Raw genomic sequence first — 21822 nt, 5'->3', positions numbered from 1 at the left:
CTTTGTTTCTTACTTTGTACTTTTTTGTTCAGTTCTCAGTTTGAACCTTCGTTTATAATTTGTTGGAATATGGCCATGATGATGTTTAATGTAGTAAAATCTTCAGAAAGTTTAAGTATTTTTATTTGAAAGTACTGTGAGTACTACAAAAAATTATAGGATTAAAAACAACTAATAATAATCATTAAAAACTGTAATAATTTTGATAAAATATGCTTTTTTAAGTAAAAAAACAGCATATGCTAGGAATTGTTTGATTACCTTGTATGTGAGAATGCAAAATAAGATTAATACATTTATCGGTACAAAATGACATGTCCGACATTTCCAAAAGTTTACAATATCAGCCAGTCCTCACCTTGACAAATTAAATTACTTATTTATAGATATACTTGATATAACCAGTTAAGTGAATATAAAGGAGACAGGAAATTAAATGTAATACTTATTTATGCGGTTTAGAGAATTGTAACCAGGTTTACATTGTTAGCAAAATATATGTTACAATTAGGTACACATATAAAGTAGAGTTTGTTTATTAACTTGAGTGGACTAATCTCATTAACTATTGGACCAATTTGAAAATAACCTTTAAATTGTTCTCTATTTACCAAGGAAGGCTGGTGACTACATTTTAGTTTTGTGCACAGAGCCGGTTCCACACAACACAGGTGAGGCTGCTGGTGGGAGCTAGATAAAAATATAAAATCAGTACTTTAAATGATTTCTGCAGTAATCAGAGTCATGTATTCTGTAGACAAATCTGGGAAACAATATGGATGAAAACAGCTGTTCTTCTTGTGTTGGACAAATATTTTACTAGCAACAAATAGTCTTAGAAAACCAAAAAAGGAATAGACTGTTAATAATTTACAACCTATTTCATTAATTTAGAACAAAATTCAATGTTGATATCAAAGATTTTAAATTACACATCTTTATCAGAATTATCGTGTAAAGCAGTGCTCCAAAAGGAAAGTATGTACTTAAAAATTTCTTAATTTCAGTATGTGGTAGAAAAACTGAATTATACAAATAGAAATAAAGGTTACTCTTAATTTATGTAGAAAAGCAAAATCATAGAATGAATTTACATCACAAACATCTTCAAAATGAAATGAATATAACCTAGTAACACCATTAAAATGCAATGAACATAGCCAGTAGTCTCTAGTTTGTATACAAAATACTGCCCACTGTAAATATGATTTGTTGGCAATCGTAAATCCAAAACGACCATTTATCTTTCCCTTACGACTCGATAACCGTGATAACTTCTTATTATAAATCGTCAACAAACACGTGATACGAAACTGTGATCCAATAAGACGTGTATAGGTATGTGGCAAGTTTATTTTTAGTCGTGTCATATGTTTACCTCGTACCGACAAACCTCGGGTTTCACGCCACGAAAACCAACACCACACTAATTATAAACGTGCCTCGAACCAGCCCGCATACCTGCACCAGCTTTATCAGTATACAAACGAGAAAATAAAAAGGTTATTAGAAACTCACACGTTGCTAGCGATCGTTTCGTGGATATCGCTCGTATAGAAAGCAATCAACCGACACCGCTCATCGGCGGGAACCAGTAATTTTCCACTCCGCGTTTCTACACAAGAACCACTATGACGAAGCAAGAGCCTTCCTCACCTCTCTAAGATAATTTTCTGACAGTACGATCCCACTATCATGCTGAAAGAAGCACACGAAAGCGGACAAAGGGTCCTTCAAAACACAGCCATTTTGAAACCGTTCATACGAAATGTTACGTGTACCGATGCGTACAATGTTTTAGGGGTCAGAAAAGTAAACAGGCTTATCCGTTCGCACTCATTTTTGTTTTTTACGCACAATAAAAACTAACACTTAACATCTCACACACTTTTATGTACGATTTCACTTCATACTTTCGCACACACCCGTTTACGTCGCACAAAGTCCCTGACGGACGAAAGCGACGAACTCACACGAATGGAGCTGCGGATTGCGTGCCAGCCACGGCAATTTTTCCAGTTGCCGCGTTATAAAATACGAACCTACCAACATTACAAAATAATATAGATAACATTTACTTGTACGTTCACATTTTCGGTCTTTTTTAGCAGTTTGTGTTGAGAAGGATGTATGCACAATCTGAGTATTTAAAATATATTTTTTAATGTGATTCAAGTATAAAATATGCAATAAATCGAACTTTGTTATTGTATGCACATGAATAAGGGTATCAATCATGTTCACTTCCATGTTCTTTTCTTTCAAAGCCGCTCATTTCATTTCTTCTTTATCCCTGATTTTTTTTATGTTTGAACAAATCCTATCATTTCAATATAGCTTAATAAAGTTTTCTTCTTAAATAATAAAATTCTCATTAAAAAGAAAGAAAAAACAACTTTGCGAAACCGAATCTAAGACGACCCATTGACCAACCGAATACCGAAGACGATTTAAGTATGTGATTCAATCTTTCTTCTATACCCTGACGACCACACACGTCTAAACATTTTCTATAACCTGTCTTGCTACTAATATGGTAGATTATTAATTTTTGGGTAACACTGTCTACCATAGACATCATCTAACTTTTTTAGTGTCGTCGTGTCGATTCTTATAAAAAGAAACTAATTACGTATAAAAAATGAACAATAAAATATAAGTCTGAATAACAATCATAATGGCTATTTTTCCAACTTTACGGAAAATTATTTTGCTTTGTAATAATATTGTAGCAGGTGACACGTGAAAGAACCCTTCCGAAGAATTGTCTATGACCATGCGCGCGTTATTCAATTTCGTTGCCAAGCAACGCGATAATAATCCTAAAAGCACAGTTGTATTTGGCCGATTTTCGAAGTGGGTTCATGTCCTGGTGAATTATAAATATTATCGGGGCGTACGCGTGGTATTATTTTGCCCCAACAATATTTGAAATAAATAAGTTCAGCGAAAATGAAGAAAAATTATTCAAATATATTTCGGACATGAATACTGCGATTGTTGTGTTTCAAAAATGCACTTGTTATGATTAAATTAATGCGGTACATTAAACTATATATCATAAACATATCTCTCAAACATAATGCTCAAAATTAATTTACAATTTTTGTTCTTCAATTATGTTGTTTTTGTCTTGGCTGAAGATTACGAAAGTGATGACAAATGTAAGTATTTTTTGAATCATTATTTAGATAATAATCGCCCTCTGTAAGTTACTCACGGAGGGATATACCTTCCTAATTAAATTTTGAATGTAATTCTGCTGTATTAACTAAGTACACTAATATTTTGAAGATATACGTAATAATGTCTTCGAAATAAAAAAAAAAACTAATTTTGATGATGATATTCCTCATCGGTTACACAGGGCTTTTCCAGGTACGATGTTTTTTTCCCTAACATCTTAAGATATATGTTTTTTTTCATTATTCTAATGCGAGGGTCAGCGAACCACATCTATATTTTCATTTTCGTAACTAATTAATAAGATCCAGATCGCGTGCTAAAGAAATATAAATCGTTGACTATGAATCTTCGATAACATTGACTAATTATCTGCCTAGGCTTTAGGTATATTATCATTCAGTTCCATAAACGCGCTTTAGGATCCCAATCAAATTATCGGTCGACTGAAAATTTTCAAACGTTTGTAGGTTCATGACTGTCTAACGTCATCGCAATCTGTGTATTACGATGTCCACGTATCTCATAATTACGAATCAAGTACGTACATTCCCATAGCGCACACAATGACATAGACAATTATAATAATAATCAATCAAGGCACAGGCAACATCATAGTCAGCCGACCGCGTCCCGCGCTTCCGCTGTCACATGAACACAAAAGATGCGTGCGCTCGCGCCGCGTAACCGCCGCCATTACGCCGCTATTATATGCCTTTTTGTTAGTTTTTTGTTGGAAACGAATTCTGGTTACGGACAGGATGCGTGATCTAAAATTCCACAGACCTACATGACTCAATGGGGTACTGAATGGAGTATTTCTGATAGACGGCCTTTAATGAAACTGAATTGATGGCCGAATGTTAGTTAAGTTGATTATTGTGCGAGTATGCTTAGTTGGTACAATTGACACGAATTGTGGGTACCTAAAGTGTCATTGAATGGACATTCAGATGACCAATGTTAAGCTTCATCACTCGTCAAAACACCATCAGTAGTTCCCCCGAATCACGAGAAAAAATGATCGAAAACTGTGACCAGTCTTTCATGATGTGGAACCTAAATATAAAGTAATAAGTAATTGTTGGTATAACAAACTTTTTCAAAAACCTTGCAAATATAATGAATACAATTTAGTTTAGGTCTGTTCAGTATCCGTGTCGTGACCGCTCCGATAATTCCGGTGCCACTCGGTGCACTGAACCTTTTTCGCGATTTCCGCCATTACACTAAATATTTCATTCAAATCAAGTTTTGCAATTTTGCTACATACCCATATCTACTTAGATCAAGTAGGTATTAACTCACATAGGTAAAGTAGGGTAGGATTCAAGATATTGCTTGCAAAATATTGCTTTTCTGGGAACAAAAGTTCCAGCGTTTATAAGTGAATTAAGAAGATATACAGATAGTTATAGTAAGCATAGTAAAATAAACTTCCAGTACTTTAATTAAGGCATAGGTCCTACTTTCCTAACGAGTTTTTAAATCGATACGCAATCGAACGCAACTACGAACTAATTACTAGCCAAACATGCGCTTCTATGAAGGGAAAGTACGTATAATATTGAGGAAATGCGTTCCGTATCGTATAACTCCGGGGCATGGTACGGGTTGGCGCTAATCCTGGTGACGACCGTGCTATATGTCATAAGCTTAAGCGATTTTAATTGACAGATTTATTTTTGTCACAGTGTTTTTCGAAGGTAATGAAATTATGTTTGGGCCGATGAGAGAGAAATTAGTAAACTTACTAGTATTATATAGTAATAGAATTTTGTCTATTTCCAAATTCCAAAACCATTTCTTTCGCTGCTGAAAAGGACACGGACAAAAGCCATATTTGATCAGTGTAAGGTTAATTGTTATGTACCTAATTGCCAAAGTATCGTGACCAATATCTGGTTCTCAACCGCTCGCCGTTAGCGTAAGGACCGCCGTCACAATTCTCCGATCCTCTCGAAATACATATAGAGAGTTGCTACCTAATTGCTACCAGCTACCATTAGTTGCTACCAATTGCTACCCTCGTGGTTTTGAAGATATTCAGCATCCAAAGGTGACAGCCATTCTGATATCAGGATGGCTGTCACTTTTCCCAGTGTGAAGAAACGGCGCAAAAGTATTGAGTTTTTTTTTCACCCAGAGTTGCTACCTAATTGCTACCCTCCAGAATTAAATTTTAGGCCACAAAGATTTCCTGGATAAAAAGATATTTAAAAAATGAGTTTTTACGCCCTGCCAAATTAAATTAGCAAGCTGTCAGTTAATACAAAGAGTACTTTTAACGTAGGCGCTATCTATTATAATCCGACAGCTGATATAAATGCGGCCGAAAAGTGAACTAAAGCAAGCCGCCATCTTTGAACATCATTTTTGATTAGGTGTATTTATTAATGTTACCTGTTAAATGAAATTTCCCGAAATGCATGAAAAAAGTATTTATTATAATGACCTCAGCCTTCGATTGTTAACACGAAAACATCCAGTAAGGCCAGTCGTGTAAAAATCATACCCAACTCTACGTAAAACATGAACTGATTCGGTCACAGTAAAATAATATTGATTTTATTAAAAAAATATTTTTATTTCAGTCATTGACTTAAAATAGACTCTTTTGCAAAAAAGCGGGCACCTATGCGAAATCTTAGTTTTAAGGACTAAAAAATCTTCAAAACACCGACGAACATTCTGCCAGCGATTAGTCCAAAACAAGGTTTACCAATTTTTTTGCAATTTTAAAATATTCAAATTTAGAATACACTCTCACGCATGCTTGGCTAACCTTTTTGATGCTAGAAACATACTACAATCATTAAAACCCTTTGAAAACACACATAAAGTCCTTAAAACTAAGATTTCGCATAGGTGCCCGCTTTTTTTGCAAAAGAGTGTATATCATACCCTGACATGATTTAATACATTTTGAATTATTTCGTGTTAACATTCGAAGGCTGAGGTAATTATAATAAATACTTTTTTCATGCATTTCGGGAAATTTCATTCAACAGGTAACATTTATAAATACACCTAATCAAAAATGATGTTCAAAGATGGCGGCTTGCTTTAGTTCACTTTTCGGCCGCATTTATATCAGCTGTCGGATTATAATAGATAGCGCCTACGTTAAAAGTACTCTTTGTATTAACTGACAGCTTGCTAATTTAATTTGGCAGGGCGTAAAAACTCATTTTTTAAATATCTTTTTATCCAGGAAATCTTTGTGGCCTAAAATTTAATTCTGGAGGGTAGCAATTAGGTAGCAACTCTGGGTGAAAAAAAAACTCAATACTTTTGCGCCGTTTCTTCACACTGGGAAAAGTGACAGCCATCCTGATATCAGAATGGCTGTCACCTTTGGATGCTGAATATCTTCAAAACCACGAGGGTAGCAATTGGTAGCAACTAATGGTAGCTGGTAGCAATTAGGTAGCAACTCTCTATATGTATTTCGAGAGGATCGGAGAATTGTGACGGCGGTCCTGACGCTAACCGCTCGCCGGTATCTCAAAACTTGTACCACACAAAAAAGTCCCAGCAACTGAAACTTACAGGGAGGGCCGATAAACTGTAAACCTCATTTATTTGGGAGATCACGCGATGTTACAAAACTCAGACATGTTTGTCGACTTGTTTACGATAGCTAACTTCGACTTTTTGGCTGTTTACAGCGAATTCTTGATATATTGCATGAGATGCAACTTGCATGCTTCGTGCATAGTTTTTTACGTCATTAAGTATTTTATGCTCTCTCTTCATTGTTATGCAAATATTTTCTGCTATTAAAATTCCTTTGCAATGACATTCTCGGTTGGTAAAATTAGGTTTTTCATTGGTGTCTTGCGTTACATGCACATTTATGTACATACTTTTTTAGTTAGTCAAAGAACTTACAGTCAGAAAATTTGCAGATGACAAAATTGACTGAAATTCGCAGTAACGACGGAATCCAGATATTTTAAATCCGAAACCTAACGTCGTTGTTTGATATAGATTTTGACCTTGTAATCACGAAAACCGTAACTCGCTATTTTCGACAATTGGTATAATTTTCACCGTAAGTATCGGGTAAATTATAAAATACGGCAGTCTCTTCTCTTGAATATTATGGCAACGTTCTCTACTTTAACAGCGATGGCATCATCCTCATTCATTAAATACGCTACCGTTTGGGCTTGCGGATACAATACCTTATTTATTTCGCTTTGACTGTAATAAATAAACGTCAATTAAAATTATTATGCGTGGCCAATTTATCTATAGCAGGATCTTTGTGTGCATTTCGGTCATGCAAAATTTTCTTTACGGGCCCAAATTTTGTACCTAATCTGCGAGTTAATTATTTCATGCAGTCGATTTATTAGGGCAAAACCCCGAAGTGAGGCAACACCTAGTTCTAGCCGGTTAAAGCTGACTGTAGTACATATGCCCTTTAGACTTTAGATGTAAACATACCTACCTCATCTCGATTACATAGAAGAAAAAAATTATGAAATTATGAACTCCCCTATGTATTTCCTTATGTACACTCTATGTACTCCCCTATGTATTTCCTTATGTACACTATGAACTCCCCTATGTATTTCCTTATGTGCACTCTATGAACTGCTCTATGTATTTCCTTATGTACACTATGAACTCCCCTATGTATTTCCTTATGTGCACTCTATGAAGTCCCCTATGTATTTCCTTATGTACACTCTATTTACTCCCCTATGTATTTCCTTATGTACACTCTATATACTCCCCTATGTATTTCTTTATGTACACTCTATGAACTGCTCCATGTATTTCCTTATTTATGTACGCTATGAACTACCCTATGTACACTCTATGTACTCCCCTATATATTTCCTTATGTACACTATGAACTCCCCTATGTATTTCCTTATGTACACTCTATGAACTGCTCTATGTATTTCCTTATGTACACTATGAACTCCCCTATGTATTTCCTTATGTACACTATATTTATTTCATTATGTACACTATGAACTCCCCTATGTATTTCCTTATGTACACTCTATTTACTCCCCTATGTATTTCCTTATGTACACTCTATATACTCCCCTATATATTTCCTTATGTACACTATGAACTCCCCTATGTATTTCCTTATGTACACTCTATGAACTGCTCTATGTATTTCCTTATGTACACTATGAACTCCCCTATGTATTTCCTTATGTACACTATATTTATTTCATTATGTACACTATGAACTCCCCTATGTATTTCCTTATGTGCACTCTATGAACTGCCCTATGTTCTTATGTGCTCTCTATGTACTCCCCTGTGTATTTCCTTATATACCTACACTCTATGAACTGCCCTATGTATTTCCTTATGTACACTCTATGAACTGCTCTATGTATTTCCTTATGTACACTATGAACTCCCTTATGTATTTCCTTATGTACACTCTATGAACTGCTCTATGTATTTCCTTATGTACACTATATTTATTTCATTATGTACACTATGAACTCCCCTATGTATTTCCTTATGTACACTCTATGAACTGCTCTATGTATTTCCTTAGGTACACTCTATGTACTCCACTATATATTTCCTTATGTGCTCTCTATGTACTCCCCTATGTATTTCCTTATGTACACTCTGTGTACTCCCCTATGTATTTCCTTATGTACACTCTATGAACTGCTCTATGTATTTCCTTAAGTACACTATGAACTCCCCTATGTATTTCCTTATGTGCACTCTATGAACTGCTCTATGTATTTCCTTATGTACGCTATGAATTACTCTATGTATTCCCTTATGTACACTCTATGTACTCCGCTATGTATTTCCTTATGTCCACTCTATGTACTCCCCTATGTATTTCCTTATGTACACTCTATGTACTGCTCTATGTATTTAATTATGTACACTCTATGTACTGCTCTATGTATTTAATTATGTACACTATGAACTCCCCTATGTATTTCCTTATGTACACTATATTTATTTCATTATGTACACTATGAACTCCCCTATGTATTTCCTTATGTACACTCTATGAACTGCTCTATGTATTTCCTTAGGTACACTCTATGTACTCCACTATATATTTCCTTATGTGCTCTCTATGTACTCCCCTATGTATTTCCTTATGTACACTCTGTGTACTCCCCTATGTATTTCCTTATGTACACTATGAACTCCCCTATGTATTTCCTTATGTGCACTCTATGAACTGCCCTATGTTCTTATGTGCTCTCTATGTACTCCCCTGTGTATTTCCTTATATACCTACACTCTATGAACTGCCCTATGTATTTCCTTATGTTCACTCTATGTACTCCCCTATGTATTTCCTTATGTACACTCTATGAACTGACCTATGTTCTTATGTGCTCTCTATGTACTCCCCTGTGTATTTCCTTATGTAAACTCTATGAACTCCCCTATGTATTTTCTTATGTGCTCTCTATGTACTCCACTATGTATTTCCTTATGTGCACTCTATATACTCCACTATGTATTTCCTTATGTACACTCTATGAACTGCTCTATGTATTTCTTTATGTACAGTATGAACTCCCCTATGTATTTCCTTATGTACACTATGAACTCCCCTACGTATTTCCTTATGTGCACTCTATGTACTCCACTATGTATTTCCTTATGTAGGTACACTCTATGAACTGCTCTATGTATTTCCTTATGTACACTATGAACTCCCCTATGTATTTTCTTATGTACACTCTATGTAATCCCCTTTGTATTTCCTTATGGACACTCTATGAACTGCCCTATGTATTTCCTTATGTCCACTATGAACTCCCCTATGTATTTTCTTATGTACACTCTATGAACTGCCCTATGTATTTCCTTATGTACACTCTATGAACTCCCCTATGTATTTTTTTATATACACTCTATTTATTCCCCTATGTATTTCCTTATGTACACTCTATTTACTCCCCTATGTATTTCCTTATGTACACTCTATGAACTGCTCTATGTATTTCCTTATATTTACTCTCCTATGTATTTCCTTATGTACACTATATTTATTTCATTACGTACACTATGAACTCCCCTATGTATTTCCTTATGTACACTCTATTTACTCCCCTATGTATTTCCTTATGTACACTCTATATACTCCCCTATATATTTCCTTATGTACACTATGAACTCCCCTATGTATTTCCTTATGTACACTCTATGAACTGCTCTATGTATTTCCTTATGTACACTATGAACTCCCCTATGTATTTCCTTATGTACACTATATTTATTTCATTATGTACACTATGAACTCCCCTATGTATTTCCTTATGTACACTCTATGAACTGCTCTATGTATTTCCTTAGGTACACTCTATGTACTCCACTATATATTTCCTTATGTGCTCTCTATGTACTCCCCTATGTATTTCCTTATGTACACTCTGTGTACTCCCCTATGTATTTCCTTATGTACACTCTATGAACTGCTCTATGTATTTCCTTAAGTACACTATGAACTCCCCTATGTATTTCCTTATGTGCACTCTATGAACTGCTCTATGTATTTCCTTATGTACGCTATGAATTACTCTATGTATTCCCTTATGTACACTCTATGTACTCCGCTATGTATTTCCTTATGTCCACTCTATGTACTCCCCTATGTATTTCCTTATGTACACTCTATGTACTGCTCTATGTATTTAATTATGTACACTCTATGTACTGCTCTATGTATTTAATTATGTACACTATGAACTCCCCTATGTATTTCCTTATGTACACTATGAACTCCCCTATGTATTTCCTTATGTACACTATGAACTCCCCTATGTATTTCCTTATGTGCACTTTATGAACTGCCCTATGTTCTTATGTGCTCTCTATGTACTCCCCTGTGTATTTCCTTATATACCTACACTCTATGAACTACCCTATGTATTTCCTTACGTCCACTCTATGTATTTCCTTATGTACACTCTATGAACTCCCCTATGTATTTCCTTATGTACAATCTATGAACTCCGCTATGTATTTCCTTATGTCCACTCTATGTACTCCCCTATGTATTTCCTTATGTACACTCTATGTACTGCTCTATGTATTTAATTATGTACACTCTATGTACTGCTCTATGTATTTAATTATGTACACTATGAACTCCCCTATGTATTTCCTTATGTACACTATGAACTCCCCTATGTATTTCCTTATGTACACTATGAACTCCCCTATGTATTTCCTTATGTGCACTTTATGAACTGCCCTATGTTCTTATGTGCTCTCTATGTACTCCCCTGTGTATTTCCTTATATACCTACACTCTATGAACTACCCTATGTATTTCCTTACGTCCACTCTATGTATTTCCTTATGTACACTCTATGAACTCCCCTATGTATTTCCTTATGTACAATCTATGAACTCCCCTATGTATTTCCTTATGTACACTCTATGAACTGCCCTATGTATTTCCTTATGTACACTCTATGAACTGCTCTATGTATTTCCTTATGTACACTCTATTTACTCCCCTATGTATTTCCTTATGTACACTCTATGAACTCACCTATGTATTTTCTTATGTACACTCTATTTCAGTGGTTCTTAACCTTTTTGACATGAGGGACCACTTTAACTAAAGTTTGTCTTGCCGGGGACCACCCCATCGGTTTACCTAAATTGAGAGTTCTTTGATAAAGAATACAAGCATACTTTATAACGTTTATAATTATTTTAGCACTCATTTCTTTATTATTTAGGAAAAATCTAAAAGTTACAGATTTTAATTTAGTGAGATTTTTGTGACTGCATTCTCTTTACTAATTTCTGAACTTTTGGTTCGAGCTAAACGTATGTCGGCAGTTGTAGGTAAGCAAATGCAAAGAAAGAAAAACACATGCCTATGTAGTTTCCAAATGCGCGAGCGAAGCGAGCGCGAAATTTTTATCGGACTTAAACCAAATATTACGTAAAATTTAGCCCAAACGTACTTAACTTTTTGTTTGTTGACAAATGCAAAAATAAGGGCATATATTTTCTGAATACGCGAGCGAAGCGAGCGCGAAATTTTAATTATTTTTTAAGACTCAAAATGTTGCCCAAACATACATTTTCATGAATGGGGGGACTAGGTACGACACACCCGATATACGTCCATGCGAAAACCCCCGCTCGCATAGATAAGTTGATAAAAATAAAGTTGGATAACGTATGGCAACGTCGCGAAGCAAAGCTTCGCGGACCACTTGGAATGCCTCCAGGGACCACCAGTGGTCCGCGGACCACCGGTTAAGAACCACTGCTCTATTTACTCCCCTATGTATTTCCTTATGTACACTCTATGAACTGCTCTATGTATTTCCTTATGTACGCTATGAACTACCCTATGTATTTCCTTATGTTCACTCTATGTACTCCCCTATGTATTTCCTTATGTACACTATGAACTCCCCTATGTATTTCCTTATGTACACTCTATGAACTGCTCTATGCATTTCCTTATGTACACTCTATGTTCTCCCATGTGTATTTCCTTATGTACACTCTATTTACTCCCCTATATATTTCCTTATGTACACTCTATGAACTCCCCTATGTATTTCCTTAAGTACACTCTATTTACTCTCCTATGTATTTCCTTATGTATACTCTATTTAATCCCCTATGTATTTCCTTATGTACACTCTATGAACTGTCCTTATGTACACAGTACACAGTATGAACTCCTCTATGTATTTCCTTATGAGCACCCTTTAAACTTTCCTATGTATTTCCTTATGTACACTCCAATTACTCCCCTATGTATTTCCTTATGAACACTCTTTCTTTTCCAGTATACATGCTGGTATCCCAAGACCAGCATCAGCGCACTCCTCGGCTGGAAGACTTCTTCTGGACAGGGTCAGGAGATGGACCCCCCCCACCTCCAGATCCACCCCTGCCGGCACCAGTTCAGCCCTCAACCCCTGTTGTACGAACCACGACTGTACTCGCTACCGTGTATCTGGACTCTTATCCGCCTCAAGTAAGTATTACTTTTTTGTTATTTTGTGTGAAAAGCTGACAATCAGTTCTACGAGAAGGTATTAAATTGACCAGGCAACTGGGTCGAGGAGGTCAAATAGGTAGTCGCTCCATGCAAGACACTGGAATTCAACTGCATCTAGTGAGGCGGGAAGCCGATCCACATATAGTTGGGAAAAGGCCAGGCCGGCCAATGATGATTCGTATGTTGTGAAATTGACAATTGCAAAGTCGATTAAATCAGTCTACTAGAGTGGTCTGAATAATTTATAAGTAGTTCGTTGGATCCGAAAGAAACTCTCATTTAGGTACTTATTTACTAAAATATCGGTAAACGTAAAAATGAAAATAAAAATTTTACCACTTTTGAGGCGCCACTTTTACTCCCCCAACTTCCCCTAAGTTCAGGGGGAAAATAATCATAATTGAGTCATTAATTTCATTAAATCAAACCACTGTAGTTTTGGTGTACCTTTGCAAAGTCTTGTGGTCATGCAATTTTTAAAAAGAATTTCAAAATTTCATCGTGTGTGTCGTATTTGATGAAGCTTGTAAATTCGTCACAGGCGGTGACAGATAAGGCTACGGGGGAGTGCATGCTCAATTGTGGCGACGCTGGTGTGCCAGGTAGCCTGGAGCCCGAGATCCCCGATGACCGAAGGTACTGGCTCCTCACTGTCATTCAGGGATCCACTCCAGATAGCCTGCAATTGAGACTCGCTAGGTTGTACCAGAAAGCCTTCTTGAGGTAACACACGTTCCCCTTAAAATTATTAATTAGTTCATTTTCAAGCTTTCCTTGCTACCATATCATCATTATATTCATTCTCATGAAACTTAATTGAACATTATTAGTTTTAGTTTCATATGTTTGCATTCACTCAGTTTCCTACAGCTAGCTTGTTTGGCTCTTTGATTCGAATCGAACACCAATCACTCAATGAAAATAGTTTAAGTGTATTTCATTCCTATTCATTTCAGACAACAAGAGCGACATCTGGGTATTATCAAGTCTCTCGACGCGCCTCCTGCTCGAAAGAAACACGATGTTCATTCCTTCGTAGTTAATAAAGACAATAATGTTAGTCCTGTAGGCCCACAGAATACCAACACACCTTTCAAATACCTTGATGTAGATAGTTCTATGGTTTCTGCGGCGTCAGTAGCTAAAAAGGAAAACTCAAGTAGCAATGTTCTAGATTCTTCTAGTGATTTCGTCTATCCCGCAAACGTAGAAATGTTTTCTATAGACTCTAACACTATTTCATTGAATGCAGAAATAAAAGCAACAAAACTGAACGAAGTAGAATCATGGATACTAGCTACACCAACCGTGATTATTCATAAAAGGGAAGTAACTGATAGGGAACCGTTTGAAGAGTTTAGAGAGGATTCTATTGATATACCTTTGGAATCAGAATCTGATGGCAATGAAACGACGTTGTTTAAGCGGGAAATATTGAGTCCTGAGCAGCAACCACCAGTGCAAGTTCATATTCAGAACATAACTGAGGTAAGATCATCTACATAAAATTCGGAAGGCGATGTCTACTTGATCAAACGTTTTGCCCGAATCCAAAGAGTTAATGGGTGGTTTTCTAGTCTTCAGATACAGGTAGTATTCAGATAGTCTACGTGGTGCTAGTTGGTGGAAGGGCAGTGCCAGCTGCGGTGGCTGCCAGGGATATGAGGCTTGTCAGAGACGCTGAGGTTGCCAGAGAATTGGGAGCTGTTGTTACTACTAAAGCTGAGCGTGAGTGTTCTTTTAGTGTTTTTCTTGTTATTTTGGATATTTTTACCCGTACGTGATGATAAATAACCTGTACTGAGAAAAGTCAAGAAGCGAGATTCATTAACTAGACTAGGTTTAGTTTTATGTTGATGTATTGAATCCAAGTTCGTTTAACTTTTTATAACTTTAAATTTTTCTCCCTATATACTCTTTAATTTTGAGAAGATTAACAAATGGAACAATTTAACACATTCCACAACGCTATCTAATTTCTCATTATTGCATGCATATTAGTACAACATTATAATAAATCATCAAGTATAAACCAATTCTCTTTAGCAGCGTACCTGAAAACAGCGGAGGGTTTGGAAGGCGAGGCGGGGGGCGGAGTACACGGGACTGAACTGTGGGCGTTAGCAGTGGGTGCTACTATAGCAATCCTGTTGTTGCTTGTATTGTTGGCACTGCTGTGTTTTGCTCACAGGTGACTAAGTATTTGTTTGAAGGGATGTTGAGACCATTGGAATATTTGTTTTTAGAAAATTTTGACTTGTCATTCAAACAGACCTTCATAATTGAACCCAACAGAATTTTGAATGTTTTCTAATGATGAGGCATTAGAAATAATATCATTTCGTGAATTATAGTAAAGCCATGTACCTATCATTATTTCTTCTCACTTATGTCGATTACCAAAAGACTAAATACGTATTTGTGTTTCAGAAAAAAAGCAATGAAGTCTGCCGCATCGATGAGAGCATACAGAAACGAACTCATGAGGGAAGCTGAGAGGAATCAGCTAAAACAAGTGCACGAAGAAAAAGATGGCAAAGTAAGTCCTTTTAAACAATAACTTAATAGCATGCACTTTTGGCCAAAACCTATAAGCTGTCTAACCTTGAAAATAAAGTCATCTCTCGAGCCTTTTTTCCTAACTATGTTGGGGTCGGGTCCCTTGAAAATTAAGTAGGTACTCTAAATAGGGTGTCCCTTAAGGTAAATTACTTGTATCTGCTATTCAATCTCGCCCTTGAGAAGTCACCAATATAACGGATTTTTTTTAAACTGTATTTTTACCTTTTTTTATTTTTTCTCACAGCTAATCAGTGTTGTATCTCCGAGTAGAACAAGACCGAGTAGCACACTCCTGCCGATTTATAGAGCTGCCAGTGCTGCAAGCAGGTAATATAATCCTTGAGAAATCCTTAAAAAAAATAACCAAGTAAATAGGGTAACCACCCTAAGGTAGACTGGTAGAGAACTCATAAGGCGTCAAGCGCGCCGTTGTACAATGTGCATAAAGTATTTAAAAAAAAAAAATAGAGTAAAACCTGGGATACGGATGGGAATATTCGGATTGATAAAATTGCAGACTTCCATTTTCTTGTTGCAAAGAGAAAGTTTGTAAATGCTTACATTATCGGAACCATGTATGATGAATACAAGACATATTTTTAAGATTTAATATGAAAAATTGTCTCAGAAGGTACCTCCTTAATTTTACACAAACGCTAATATTGCGATGTTAAACTATCCCTAGGAACAAAAAGTCAAGATTAAATTAAGACCAAAAGAAAAAGTAATTTACTAGCCTGAGCCGACAAGTAATGTTCCTACACTGAAGCAACTCCGTTATTCGGCGCTTGGGCTGGAATTAGAAATGAAATATTCAGGAGTCTAGGCTGTGTACGACATTCCTTGCTAAGTAAGAAACTGAATTTGTGAAGGGTATCTATCTGTTCTAGAATTGAGGAAAATAAATGTGTAGATACCAATACTAACAGATGGAAAAAAAGGGTAGGTAGTTACTAAAGATTCGATAATGAACATTACCCAATGCCCAATGCCACTATGTCGAAGGAGGCCTATGCCCAGCAGTGGGACTATAAAAAAGCCAATGTCACAATTGAGTTAAAATACTAACATCGGTATTGAGAGCCACCTCCTTTTTGGGTAGTCCGTTAAGAATACAAGTCTCTGAGACGAAACAGTAAGCAATTTTGCATGATTGTATAAAAATGCATGTTTTTCTAGTTCATCAACAACATCATCTGGGGTATCGGAGGTGGCTACAGCATTCCGTCGCAGGCAGAAGAAACCACATGCTCTCCGAATGCCGCAGAAGAAAAGAGGTCAGTTGTAGTTCTGTAGTTTTTACCGCACCTTAAAGTAAGTTCTTTAAAGAAATAATAATAATTTATTTTTTTAACCACATGATATGATAGACATTTATTCACATCACTTAAATAATAATTGCGTATGATGAAGAATTTACGCTACTGGCTATATTTTTCCCAATGTGAGGTTGCTCTCGTCATCCCAAAATAGGTATTACATTCCTGGATGTATGAATAGGCCGCATAGGCCGCGGCCTAGGTGCGGCAGATTTCAGAAAAGATAAATGTCAAAAAACACGTCCAATGGTTTGATCATGGTTTTTTATAAGTACTTTAATTATAGTTCAGCCCTAAAAAAACGGTCCCCTTGGCCGAATTTACTACAAATGGCAAATTTTTGTTAGTAAGGTTTGTACATCATTAAAATAAATCCGGCACTGGGTATATCATTTGATCAATTGTAATTTTCCAGATATAGGTGAGTAATATTTTTACACTGAGTCAGTGACATAAATACCTATGTATATATTTCCCCAGTGGGTACAACAGACAGCTTACTAGAAGCCGCTGGACTGGACAGCTCAGACAGTGGCCAACCTTCAGCACCACCAACACCTACCTCGTATCTCTCCATGCCTTCAGTCAACGCTTTCCCCAGGTATGTTGAAAACTAAAGAAAAAAACATCCCAATTGAAAACCTCCTCCTTTTTGGGAAGTCAGTTAAAATTTAATAGATAATTCTGTTTGAAAATAAATCTATTAAAGAAATACATATTAGGTAGGTACTTACACTATTTATAAATCGCAAGAACTGCTGATGAGATTTGAGAGAATTTATTATTTGAAAATAAAAGTAAAATTTTGGGGAGGTAGCTTACACCCGGAGGAGGTCATACCTACATACCTACTTTAAAATATAAAATAATCTCCCCAACTATTTCTCAAGGCAATCTAATGTACCATAAAAAATATTTTTCCAAAATTTCCAGAGGCAACGTAGTAGAGCCTCTATCCCGTATATTAGAACCAGTATCAGTCCGGCACCTCGATCTGGACTCCCCACCTTCGTCTCCTAAGAAGACCAAGCCAGAGCCTGTGAAAAGCAAGGATGTGGTCCCTCGGAGACAGATGGCCTCGCAACTAGTACGGCTCGGCAGCATTGATAAGGACCCTGGAGTTATTGGGCCTTTGGTCTGGGACCTACACTGCCAGAGGATTAAGGATGGTAAGAAGGCCTTTTGATTGTCTAGCAGTTAAAACTGTTAATGGGTTCAGGGTTCATGTAAAACGTTTGGTGTGTGACTGACTTGTGAGATAAGTTGAAATTATTTCCATATTAAGTTCATTAGATAACTTGTTTCCACATTGAGTTTTTAGAGTTGCTCAATTTGGACTATAATTCGTTCGCAAGCTACTCTTGTCGGTCATAGCTTCCTTAAAAAAAAATCATACAATGGAAGCAGTAACTTTTGTCTAGGTCTACCATTGCTGTACTTAACACTGATTAGAAATAACGTTTCCTTTCTTTAATTTTTGTATGAGATCAACCGAATTTTGCAACTTCAGCATCCAATATAAGTCCTACTTACTGTTCGTTACTTTCAGCTTCAAAACCTTCAAGTCCAGCGCAGTCAACAGCCTCAGCACGCAAGGACCCTGGTCCCTCTCGCATGCGGCAACGCTTCAACGAGCTGATGGACGATGCGTTCACACTCTTCGGCAGCGTGGGTTCTAGTCCCAACTCACACGACACTTACACTGTTGAGGAGAAGGATTCTAGGGATAAGGATAAGAAACCAGGTAGGAGTCAGAAAAGACTTCGGTTTTTTGGGGAGAATTGGAGTTCCTTTTTAACCGACTTCCCAAAAAGGAGGAGGTTCTCAATTCGGCCGGTATGATTTTTTTTCTGAGGTTTATAGACCGATTTACGTGATTCTTTTTTTGTTCGACGCAGAATAGCTGCCAGTTGGTCCCACAGTCATCAGGTCAGGATCTGATGATGGAAACCCTGAGAAATCGAGGGCAACCTTCGAAAGTTGAAGGCAAAACATACATAGGGTAAAAACTTAACACTCAGGTGTATGCCTGAAAGCACTATTCAACAGTGAAGGTTTGGAGCTGTCCTGATGATGGAGACAACTGAATATGTAAACTACCTCGTGTTTGGGATTATATTATTTGTATTAATGAGACCTTTGCAACAGTGAAGGTTTGGAGCTGACCTGATGATGGAGACCAGAGAAGGTCGAGGGAAATCGACAACTGAATACGTAAAGTACCTCGTATTTGGGCTTATATTCTTTGTATTGAGGAGAACTTTCCACTTATATGGATAGTGACAACTATTCGTATCACTGAAAAGCTGTAAATAAAAAACTTTTTTACAAAAAAATTAAACCGACTTCCAAAAACACTAAACACACTGGCAAAATTAACTTAGTAACATCCATTAGACACCGACTTCTAGGCCGATGCACCTAAAATGAGTTTTTTTTTTGCTTTTTAGTGTTTTTGGAAGTCGGTTTATGCAATATTGAATGTAAATAAATCCCGTATATCCAAGAATTTTAAGGGGTAGTTCCTAAGCAATGCGTGTCAAACGTGGTGTACTGTAAAAAAAACAATGTTTCTCGCATCAGGAATTAATTCCTCGTATTCAGCATTGGATTTTTTATGACATGATACTGAAAGAATTTTGAGGTGCTTCATAAAAACCTTCACAAAGCCCTGCTATATCTAACTCCTTTATTACTTTCTGAGGAAACTTAAGAGAATATACGGAATCCTTATACTCGTTTGTTCAGATTCAACTGAGCAAGTGACGCAGGCGCGTAACGACAACGTACGTCTTCCCGGCTCGCCGTACACTGCCATGGACACGTTGAGGGGAAGATCTGCGGGGCCCGGGTAATACTTTCTCTCTTTAAACTGCATTTTTAATTAAATGATAATAGTCCATATATGCAAAATTACGAGTCCGTTTATGTGTTCATCTACAAAGATTGCAATTTCGCGGTCATTTTAGAAATCTTCGCACACTGTTTGTCTGTACTTTCAGTCTTATTAAAATTGATTTGCCCATTTGCACAGTGTAGGTACTCTAGGAGAACACAAAAGTGATCCTAAGTTTCTTCGCAAAAACTGAAGGCATTTGATGAAGTTTAAGAATAACATATAAAGCTAGTATTATTATATAGTAACGTAAATGTTCGCAGCAGAGCTGGCCCCAGCACTTCAAGCCCAGTACAGCAGGAAGGAGGTCGGCCTCGCACGTCGTTCACAAGGACTGCGGCCGAGAGGAGAGTGCCTCCGCCTGCCAGGGCCTGGGGACACACGCCGCCTCAGGTAACAAACAGAGAATACATTTTTATATAGGGTAGTAAGAAACACTGTCTTGGTCTTTCAAATACCAGCTTTAGACCAATACCAAAACTTTGTTCAAGAAATACCTAGCTCTACCTACTGGGTCTTCTATTTATTAGGTACTACATTCATCTCAATACATGGATTATACCCACCTTCTCAGTCCCGTTAATTGTATTTCTAAACTTACGCTTACCCCTTCAAGTAAGTAACTGAAGGTGTTTCATATTAATCCGGGGACACACTGAAGCCGACAATGTCGTTTTCACCCTCTATGATTAAATAACTATTTCTATAACAATTAGATATCTAGGATATCACTTTAGGTTTGGTGTTGGGGTGTTACTAAACAAAACAAGTTTCCACAGGCAAAAAGATACCCCTGAATCAACACCAAATTCCTTACACAGCAATGGGACGCCAACTCGATGATAATTTAAACGTTGGTAGTCCCTAGGTGCGCGGCCTACGGTCAACCCGGCCTTAATAACTACTGAAGGCAGATTACCGCCCGAGGACCCTGCAATACCACTTATATCAGCCATTAAGACAGAAATACAACGCATCAAGGAAACTGCCAGCAAACCTAATACTTAGCCAAAATCATGTTCTTGAATGTAAGGAACGTCAGTTAGGAAAAATAATTGTTAAGAGTTTTTTAAGGGTTAAGGACATTCGTAATTATAAGTCAAATGTTTACATGTTTATTCAGTTGTATAGATTTTGAACCTACAAGACGTTTTTTATGAGTGAATTTTTTTCAATGATTTTGTTGGCAGGTTTGTTATTTTCATGAATAATCGCTGTGTATTTAAACGGATATACGATAAGATTGAAGTTCAATGAAAGTATTATTGATAATGGTAGGTATTTTAAGTCTGTTAATAATTTACTTATAATGAACATAGATATTAATCACGAATCTCAAAGATTTTTATTTACATTTTTATTGTTGTAATGGTTTTTACGAAAATTGATTTTGATTGTTTAAATATTAATCTTATTTTATCATGGTTACAGTTGCAAATAATGTCTATTTTATGTATTTCTCAAGGTAGAACTCTTCCATATATTAGAGTGTTGTTTCTTTTTGACTCTAAAACGAAATTTAGACATAGCTAATTTCACTTTCATAAGTAAGGTAAAGAAACATAAATATGTATGAATAATGTTTGATGGCAATTTTGTAGTTTTTTTTTTTTTTTTTTTAATTTCAATTCATATTCAATTATCTATAATTTAATTTTACGGCTATGACATAATCCGTCGCGCTCTTGTTGCCGTCGGCGTTCCAGCCATATTAGAACCCAATGGTCTGGCACGCGACGATGGCAAGAGACCAGACGGTATGTCGTTGTTCCCGTGGAAGATGGGTAGGTCTTTAGTATGGGACGCGACCTGTGTCGATACTCTTGCACCATCTCACCTTCCTAGCTCGG

General features: G+C 36.6%; 2 protein-coding genes across 13 annotated transcripts in view; one reads left to right on the top strand and one right to left on the bottom strand.

The window, feature by feature from the left end:
* Window positions 1-1995, bottom strand: part of LOC124635917 (homeodomain-interacting protein kinase 2) — a 107400-nt gene extending 105405 nt beyond the window's left edge. For 9 of the 12 annotated variants that reach the window (XM_047171873.1, XM_047171883.1, XM_047171877.1 and 6 more), the window contains exon 1: window positions 1519-1995. The gene's annotated coding sequence lies outside the window, so the exon portion shown is untranslated. The remainder of the gene's footprint in view (window positions 1-1518) is intronic. The other 3 variants (XM_047171876.1, XM_047171881.1, XM_047171875.1) reach the window with 1 other exon arrangement.
* Window positions 1996-3073: 1078 nt separating this feature from the next.
* LOC124635743 lies at window positions 3074-21575 on the top strand (the record flags this gene model as incomplete). The annotated part of the gene is made up of 15 exons (XM_047171695.1): window positions 3074-3164; window positions 12981-13171; window positions 13737-13918; window positions 14152-14683; window positions 14773-14923; window positions 15242-15386; window positions 15626-15734; window positions 16002-16084; window positions 16937-17034; window positions 17557-17677; window positions 18010-18245; window positions 18626-18820; window positions 19825-19927; window positions 20236-20365; window positions 20834-21575. Coding segments are annotated over 15 exons (2514 nt in total), but the record flags the coding sequence as incomplete, so codon positions are not given.
* Window positions 21576-21822: the final 247 nt, after the last annotated feature.

The sequence above is a fragment of the Helicoverpa zea genome, chromosome 13 (genome assembly GCF_022581195.2).
Source record: "Helicoverpa zea isolate HzStark_Cry1AcR chromosome 13, ilHelZeax1.1, whole genome shotgun sequence".
Taxonomy (NCBI): domain Eukaryota; kingdom Metazoa; phylum Arthropoda; class Insecta; order Lepidoptera; family Noctuidae; genus Helicoverpa; species Helicoverpa zea.
Note: the sequence above shows the minus strand (reverse complement) of the source record. Positions and strands in the feature narration are given on the sequence as shown.